The sequence below is a fragment of the Vombatus ursinus genome, unplaced genomic scaffold (genome assembly GCF_900497805.2).
Source record: "Vombatus ursinus unplaced genomic scaffold, bare-nosed wombat genome assembly UNPS02012915.1, whole genome shotgun sequence".
Classification (NCBI taxonomy): domain Eukaryota; kingdom Metazoa; phylum Chordata; class Mammalia; order Diprotodontia; family Vombatidae; genus Vombatus; species Vombatus ursinus.
Genome location: NW_020952693.1, coordinates 1 through 9,754, shown reverse-complemented (window position 1 = coordinate 9,754; position 9,754 = coordinate 1). Strand labels below are relative to the sequence as shown.

Here is a 9,754-nt window from a genome sequence, read left to right as displayed (position 1 = left end):
CCGTCAATCCCCTGAACAAGCCCTTGTGCCCTTCTGTTTGATAGATGGTCTTCAGGGCGCCATGGATGCTCTCATAGCCATACTGCCCACTCTACAAAGTAAATGGAATTTCCACACAGGAAATTCCCTACCCCATTTCTAAAAACCAACAAATAAAATAAACCAAAACTGCAGAAGAGGTGTTTGTATTTTAAAGGAGAAATTTAATCTAAAGGAATTTTTTATTATTGAAATGTATGGGGGAGGTATTTTCAAGGAGAAAGGACCTTCCTGTAAATCTTTGCCTACTCCAAGCCCACCCACACATATTTGTAATGGATGAGGAGTCAGAAATGTGGCTAATTTCAGAGATAATTGAAGATTATCACCCCTTCATACTCCAATGGCAAATTCTACCATACAAAGAAAACAGGTAAAGATACAATTCTACAAATCAAAAGCTTCCCTTCCTATTCCCTAACCCTTATCCCATATACAACTAGTAACTAAATCCTTTCCTTCTTGTATTGGTTCCTTCTTTTCTGGTACAGTTGTCCCAATTACTAACACCTTAGATTAGGCCTGGTTGTAACTTCTGTATAATATTTTAACTCTCAGAACATATCTTTCTCCATTTGCCTGGACACTCAATACCTTTGTGGCTATGGAGAACCTCATTACCTTGGTTAGCGAATTTTCTCATTTGTAAAAACCAGATATGGTAACAACACCTAACTCACAGGCTGGCTGTAAAGATTAAATGAGCTGCTGTATCAAAAAGTCTTGGCAAACCATAGCAACGACTAAGATTTATATAGTGTTTACTATGTGCTAAGCTCTTTACAAATATCTCATTTGAACCTTACATCAACTCTGGAAGGTAGGTGGCACTATTATCCCCATTTTACACATGAGGAAACTGAGGCGAACACAGGTTTAAGTGACTTACCCATGATCACACAGCTAGGAAGTTTCTGAGGGCAGATTGGAATTCCGATTTTCCTGACTCCAGGCCTGGTGCTCTATCCACTGCTCTGCCTCACGGTCCAACAAAATGCCATATCAATGTTAGCTATCAGGCTTTCCTCACCCCCTCATTAGTGTCATTTCTCTAAGATTACATTCCATTTGCTGTCTCCCCTATTCTTTCCCTCTCCCTCCTTCCCTCCCTTTCTCTCCTTTTCCTTTCTCCCTCTCTCCTTCACTCCTCCCTCCTTCCCCTTCATCCTGCCTCCTCATCCTCCATTACCCACATATGTGTGTGTTTACCCACACATACACATACACACACACACACTCAGATATATATATATATATATACACATATATATATTTATATATATATTAGGGTATCTCAAAAGTCTTAGTGTAGTTTTAAGGTTTAACATACACACTCTGTGTGTATATATGTGCATGTGTGTATAAATATGTGTGTATGTGTACATATATATACCCACATGTATAGATACAAACGTATCTATACAACATGGACATTTACTCGTCTCTCTTATTAAACTTTGAGTTCCTTGACTTCAAAGACTGTTTTTGCCCTTCTCTGTTTCCTCCTGTGGCAAGTAGAATCTGAAATGTCCGAGGAAGCAAAGGTTTGTCAAAGGCCCAGGAGCAGGTCTCTGCTCAGTGGGTGGCTGGAGCCAAACAAAGCAGGCCAGAGCCGGGAGAGTCAGGAGTCAAACAAAAGTTTAATTTCAGAGTGAGGAAAACAGGTTTGCAAACCAAAGACCTCCTGAGAAGGAGAGCTTGTGATTTGTGGCAGGGGTAGGGTTTTTAAGCATGAAACCCACAAAAAGGCAGGACCCAACACAATCATTCTTAGGTCTTGAGTAAACAATTCCCCCGGCAATCCCTCACGTGCAGGCATCTTTGGACCATCACAAGAGTTCTTGGGTCCTGTGGGAATAGTCTCTAAGCTCCTCAGGGTCTTTGAAGCTTGTGATTATTTTGCAGGGTACAGAATCAGAGTTAGCACGGCAGGAACAGGAGTGCAGCATCTGGTTCAGTTCGCTTAGCAATTACAAGTGCAGGGACTGGCCAGAGTGTCAAGAGATGGGATTGACTGCTTTCTGCTCTAGCACGTTAGCTGCTTCTGGCTCTCAGGTCCTTGGGAAATAGGAAAGCTCCAACAAATCTAAATAGTTATCAATTAATATGAAAATCATAAATCCCTCAGAGAACACCTGGTGCTGATCAAAGCAATGCATTTTGCCAGAGGGCGAGATCATCCAGACCGTGAGTGCAAAAGATTGTTGTTGTGCCAAGCTCAGGGCACAGCCTGCTTGCCGGGCCTTACCTCTGGAAAACAGAGTGCCTCTAAATGTCTTGACAGATTTCACTTTTTTTTAAGTTCAAGTAGTAAATAAACCACTTTTAAAACATCTTAGAAACATGAAATACATTTAAAAATTAGAGAAATTCATCTTTTCACAGAAAGAACTCTTAAGATGAGGCCTCTGTCTATAGTTCACGTCTGTTCTTACTCCTATCTACATTCTAGGATTTGTACAGTCCTAGAAAACTCCACAGCAGATTCCAACCAATATATGTAAGAGCCAGTGTTTTATACAGTGAATAGCACAATGCTAATGCATGAACAAGTTGTTCTGTAATTAAAACCCTCCACCTCTGCCTCCAGGTGTCAAAAATACACAGCTTTGGTGAGAGTGGACTCTGTGACCAGTACTACTTTGACAGGATTCCTACCCATGTTAAAGTCTGCGTGCGCCACTCTGTTGTTCACCTACAAGATAAGAAACAGAAATTATACAAAGGAGTGAGCAAAATTTAATTCAACAATTAGATAGCTGAGCTTCTGAAGGGCAGGGCTGGCTTTAGCCTCCTTTTGTATCTCCAAAGTTTAGTTAGATGTCTGGCATATGGGAGGTGCTTAATGAATGTTTCATGATTACTAAACAAGTATTTATTAAGCATTCAGTGTGCTGTAAGCAACATTTTAGGCAAGGGGGAAAGAAAGACCAAAAAGAAACAGTGCCTAGGGGTAGCTAGGTGGCACAGTGGATAGAGCACCGGCCCTGATGTCAGGAAGACCTGAGTTCAAATCCAGCCTCATACTGAACACTTGTCACTTACTAGCTATGTGACCCTGGGCAAGTCACTTAACCCCAATTGCCTAAAAACTAAAAAAAAAAAAAGCAAAAAAAAAACAGTGCCTGCCCTTAACGAGTCAATGTACAATATGCACATTGATAAATATATACAGAGTATAGACAAAATAATGACAAAGTAATGGCAGAGGGGAGAGATTAAGGCAGCTAAGAACCCAGTAGATTAGGCAAAAACCTTCGTATAGGAAGTAACCCAAAGCTTAAACTAGTAGAAGAGCTAGAGATTCCAAGAGGAGGAAGTGAGGAGAGAGTGAAATCCAGGCACTGGACAAAGACAGGATCTGAGGCTGCAGAACCAGAGAGTAGGCCAGTTTGGCTGAAATGCAGAGTGTGTGCATGTGTGCATGTAGCTAGCCAGATTGTAAAGGATTTTAAAAGTCAAACAAAGCAATAGTGAGCCATCGTAATTTCTTGAGCAGGGGAATGACATGGTGAAATTGATGCTTCAGGAAGATTACCGTGGTGACTATGTAGAAGATGGACTAGAAAGTGGGACACCACTTGGGGTACTGCTGCCTCCTGCCATGGTCTGCCTGTAGCATGAGTGGACAGAAGAGGACACATGCTAGACATGTCGTCCTACCAACCCACCATCTTGATTTGAAGCCTGGGAGGGTTTCCTGGAGTTGTCTGGGAGGGGACAATTTTTCTGTAGAGCACAATAGCAATGGAAAGTATTATTACAGTGATGAAGATGAAGAAGATATTTATAATAAACGTGACACTAATTTCCTTTTATTCAGCCCAAAGAACATGGGGGCTGAGTGGTTCTTCCTACTTCCAGGCTGATCCACTCTCATTACTGGACAATAACTTAAAAATGATGGGAAAGAGGGGAGTGAACGAACATCTCAGCCCCTTCTTTACTAAAAAAAAACAATAGCAGCACAATCCTGCCCTAAGAGAAGTTTAACATCTACCAAGTAAGTAAAACAACCATGAGAAAAGATTTCAGAGAAAGAAGACATCATCTCAGGCAGAGACAGACTTCAGGTAAGAGTGTAGGCACCCAGCCCACATGCACACACACATACACAAATCCTACTTAGAGAATTCCAAGGAATGTCCTGATAAAATGAAATAAATGCTTGTTAACAAGTGGAAGAAAAATAGCATAACATGGATCTTGAATCCATTTACTGATAACTTACTTGAGTAAAAAAATCCACAATATGCAACTTCTTGCCATGTTTCCGAAAGACTTCATCTATCGCTTGAATCATCACAGAACCATTCATTGAGTGGCGTAAAGAGATGTGATCTACCAGTGGAGAAATGAGAAAAAAAAGTTTATGTTTTGACTAAAGGGTTCTAAAAGTACACACACACACTTTAGAAGCTAGAAAAAGCGTTCCTTAAGCAAGATACTTCTTTGTTCTATAAACACGAGGACATGATTACATTTTCATTAAATTGCCCAGGATGTGCACTTTTGCTGCCTCCCAAATCTCTTGGGCCCTTAACCCTAGCAGTCCACTAACTAGGCCGTCACAATGCCAAGGCCATAAAGAATCCGTGGCAGATGAGGTCAGTAACTAATTTAAAGTGGGCCAAGAACTAGGAAAAGCTTCTCACTGTCCAGCAAAACAGTCTAAAGGATACCAGATACTATCTGAAGCCTAGATTATGTTTTCCCAGTGATGCTTCAGTCAAGAACTTGCAACTTTCAGAGTCTCCAAGAGACCCTGTAAAGTAACTGGCCAGTCCCTTAGAGCATCCTGCTCATAGTTAGAAGAATGTCTCATACGTTTTCAAGGATATGGTCAGTCAGCCTTCACCTAAAGACTTCAAGTAAGGGAAAATCTACTATCTACCAAGGTAGCCAATTCCACTTTGCACAGCAATAATTTTTTGGTGAGCTTTACTGACAGTAATCCCAAATATGGCTGTCTGCACTTTCTACTCTATTCAGTTGGTCCTAGTGGGGCTTGATTGGGAAGTTTTCCCATCAGCAAACCTATACCTGCTCCTCTGCAGCTTTCACCCCCTCTTCCTATTTCTGACCTTAAGGGCCAAGCCAAAATACATGGAATCACTCTTAAATATGGTAATCCTTCAAATGCTTGACAACAGTTACCATGTGACCCCTAACCTTCTTTTATTTATTCTTTGTTGTTGTTGTTTTGGTTTTTTTGCTAGGCAATGGGGTTAAGTCACTTGCCCAAGGTCACACAGCTAGTAAGTGTCAAGTGATTGTTCTGAGTCCGGATTTGAACTCAGGTCCTTCTGACTCCAGGGCCAGTGCTCTATCCACTGCAGCACCTAGCTGCCCCCCAACCTTCTGTTGTCCAAACTAAACATCCCTTAACAATCTCCAAACCACATCACCATTCTAGTCACCCTACTCCTATTTGTTCCAGTTTATCAATGTCTTTCCTAAAATGAGGTCGTTGCTGTTGAGTTGTTCTAGTCCTGTCTGGACCCCACTGGGGTTTTATTGCCATAGATACTGGAGTGATTTGCCATTTCCTTCAATTCATTTTACAGATGAGGAAACAGAGGCAAACAGGATTAAGTGATTTGCCCAGGTTCACATACTTAGTAAGTGTCTGAGGTCAGATTTGAACTCAGAAGATGAGTCCTCCTGACAGGGTTGCAATCTGTTTACTATGGCGCCACCTAGTGGCCTGTTGAGGTACTGAATATTGAATACAATATTCCAGCTGTGGTCTCACCATGACAGAGGACATTGGGATCATCAGCCAATTGCTGAACATATTCTCTTAATGCATTTTCTCTCTACCATAACATACAATGTTGATTTATGTTTGGCATGTAGTCTTAGGTATTTTTTCAAACGTATTGTTCTCTAATCATATCTCCCTTATATTTTAATTATGTAGTTGATTTAAGACTTTGTATTTATCCCTGTTAAGTTACATCTTACTAAATTTTGACTAAAATTCTAGCCTGTTGAGATCTTTCTAGATTATGATTCTGACATCCAACTTAGTAGCTCTCTCAGGTTGGTGTCATCTGACAATTTTATAATTATACCATTTTGCTTTCATCTAAGTAAGGGCTTAGAGTCTGCCTACTTACATGTGGTTGACCAGAAGGCCAACATCTTAGTGTGTTGAATCAGTTGTACATTATGAAAGATGTTGTGTGGAATTAGTCATTTCACTGTTTGATGATCTATGTTTACATGGTGATGAACAAGAATAGTTTTATGACAAATATGAAACGTAATTAAGCACAACTGGATTTTGAACAATCATGATCACTTTCACTTAACATGCCTTAGCAGCATATCAATTCATTGCCTTACCTTCTTGGGTGGGATAGATGATATAGTAATCACTGGATGTGGGAAGTCGCTTTTTCTTTGAACTATCCTGTTTCGTTGATAGATTATCAGCTTGAATAACACCACTATCTCTTCTTTCTGTTTTTGTGAGAGAAGATGTGAATAGACAGTGGAATAAACAATCTGATACTAAGGCCAAATGAAACTGTCAGGAATGAGCACCTGTCCCTGTGTGAAGATTACAATTGTCCAATCCACAATAAGAGTCAGAGGCAGAGCTTTGAGCCAATGGCACTTTATTAAATGGTCCATGGTCCATTTTTATCAAGTGGATGCTTCTTCCAGGGCCTTGACAAATTTATAACGTTTGATACCAGATTTATTACCTGAACATTTTAAAGCAGCTAAACAAAATACAGCATCGCATTGGTTCACATATGACGCATAAAGTAAAATAAGCAAAAAATGGTATATCAGTAGGGTCACAAGTTGGAAGAAGCAAGGAATATCTCCACTCACTAGATGCTCACAAGATGGTCGCTTGCTCATATTGGACAAGAGAGTGGTCTGGAGGTAAAAATAAATAAATAAATAAAACACGTTGGAGGACTTTCCATGTAATTGAGTCACCTCCACCACACTGGGCTTGATCCCCATGACAAGGAAAAACAGGGTAGAAGGCCTCTAATTGGCTTCCTGTGATTAAGCAAGTGAATTTACAATAGGCAGCTCACAGCCCTGCAGCCTCAGATACAGAACTTATGATCACCAGCCCTATAAGATAACATCAAATTGATTAAACTGTTTGGAATAGAGTAGGGGTCCAAATAAACTATTTCTCTCAAGTGCATATACATTGGAGAGGGTAGTTCACAATTATAGGCCCCAATAGCTCCAGAAAAGCTAGACAAGCCAGATCCCATTTTAAGGAGAAAACTGCATACTTATCAACAGTAACATTCCTCAGAATTGGTAGGCCACGGGCGAGCAATTTCATCATGTTATAGGCTAGTAGGATCATAGCATCATAGATTTATGGCTAAAAGGGAACTTAGAGATAATCCAGCCCAATCCATCATTTTACAAATAAGAAAACCAAGCCCCAGAGAGGTTACATGACTTGCCCAAAGTCACAGAGGGAGTTAGCATGAACAATACATGTAAAGCACATGGTAAGCCTCATCTCTATAAAAATGCTGGTTATTCCTAGCAGCATTTTAAATGACAGAACGAGGATTCAAACCCAGGTCCTCTGCCTTCAATTAGAGTACCTCATCCACTGTATTTCACTCGATCCTGAGAAATCACAGGAAATTATCCCACAGTGAGTGAGGAAGAGAGGGATGCAGGGGAACACCCATAAAAAGGTGGAAGAGGGAATATCACAGTGGAGAAAGCACAAAACCTTGGATTTATAAATGCTAAGATCTTTTTTTTTTTTTTTTGGTGAAGCAATTGGGGTTAAGTGACTTGCCCGTAGTCACAAGGCTAGTGAGTGTGATGTGTCGGAGGCCACATTTGAACTCAGGTCCTCCTGACTCCAGGGCCAGTGCTCTATCTACTGTGACACCTAGCTCCCCCTATAAATACTAAGATCTTGAATCCACTTACTTTAAAGGACCTAAGATACTCTAAGCTGTGAGTTCTTAATATTCTGGCACTTTGGGGCTGGAAATATACATAATTTGATATCTTTATAGATGTCAAGGGGCAGCTAATGAGTATTTTTTCTTGTGATATGATGAGAAGCAGCAGAGAAAGGAAAATCTTTTGGGATGAAAATCAGGGTCAGAATTTCCTAGAGAGAAGGAGAAAATACTTACAGTGAAGCCTAAGAATTCCCTGTCACTCATGATGTGTTCTTTTTCCTTCTACTTACCTCCTCTACAAGCCTGGATTACAAAGAGTTTTGGTTTCTCTTGAAGGGCTGGACAGTTTTCATTGTTGAACATTTCAAATATGTCTGTTAAGTTGACTCTTTCATCGAATACTGTGTTGATAAAGCCTTTTCCTCCATGGGCCATGAGAGTAACAAGGCAGCAGCTAACATCATCTTTTATTCCATTTAGTCCATCTCGAAACTCTGTTAATTTCTCCATTAACTCCTGTGGCAAATGGCATTGCAAAATGGATTTATTCAGAGGGTGGACTTATAACATTTGTATTTTTTACATTAATTCTCAGAATTCCCTCATTTTGCACAGGTTGTGATACTGGTTGCTTATCTTCTAACATAAAATATAGACCCTCAAAAGGAAGTGAGTGTCTAAGATGGCATCATCATCATTTTTGCAGGTAATTTTGAAAAGAAACCTGGCCCTCAGGAAGACAGAAGGTTTAAGAAGCAAGAGAAAATTGGAAGAGTAAAACATTTTGTTTTATTACAACTGGGACTCTGGGATTATTTTATATGATTGCATATAGCATCTAATATAAATTTCATCATGAATTTTCAAGTTACATGTGGGAAATCCAATCTCCAAATTCTGTTTACAAAAATAAAATTGAATGAATGAATGAATGGACTAAAATCTAATATTAATTATTGTTGAGAGTCATGGAACCAGTGATGGCCCCCAGGGCAAAGGGATTGACTTCCCTGGGCTGTTTTTCCCAGTCAGGAAGGGTATCAGCCAGGGTAATGGGGAACAAGAGGGAGACAACCGGAGGGGGGACTCTGTAGTGACCCGTCCTCCTGGCCATGAATCTCAAATTCTACTCAGCTCTATAAACCTGGTAGAATCAAAGCAACTAACGGAGCATTCATTTTCTAGAAACAGAAAGGCTTTCCTTTACAGGAGAAGGTAGGAAAATAATAGGCTCTCTAGGCCCTCAAATACCACTGAAATACTTAAAAGGCTTAAAAAGTCCATGAGGATGCAGTTAAATTCATTAACTCCCTGACACTGGTCCCTCAATGGCAGTAGTGTGATGCTTTTATCAGGGTTTAGAAAGGAAGGAGACTTTGCTGCTCAGATAGTATTCATGATGACCTCATGAAAAAGGAAGAGGCTGTAAAAGTCAGTTATCAATGTTGTCTCAATGCTTACCTTTTCATCAGGATCAATGCATGATATACATTCAAACTTGCACTCTTCAAGCCAATTTCTTATCATATTTATATCCTGCTCGGCCCCTGGTCTGCCTGTCTTCACACACATCACAAAAGCCTTACGAGTTTGTTCCATGTTATAGCATTCCTGTTTGTAAGTAAAATTAATAAGCACAATTTAATCCCAGATATCAGAGAACATAACACCCTAGACATATTGGCCCACATGCTGCCTGTCCACCTCCTGGGGTCAGGGATGGGGTTTACCTGAGAGCTCAAACTAACCATCTCTCTTTGGAGTAGGAGTGTGTGTGTGTGTGTGTGTGTGTGTGT

General features: G+C 40.3%; 1 protein-coding gene across 1 annotated transcript; it reads right to left on the bottom strand.

Moving 5' to 3' along the window:
* Positions 1 to 1,660: 1,660 nt before the first annotated feature.
* LOC114040285 (caspase-14-like) lies at positions 1,661 to 9,575 on the bottom strand (the record flags this gene model as incomplete). The annotated part of the gene is made up of 5 exons (XM_027858318.1): positions 1,661 to 2,734; positions 4,271 to 4,380; positions 6,391 to 6,507; positions 8,249 to 8,474; positions 9,420 to 9,575. Coding segments are annotated over 5 exons (711 nt in total), but the record flags the coding sequence as incomplete, so codon positions are not given.
* Between the last annotated feature and the right edge of the window lie 179 nt (positions 9,576 to 9,754).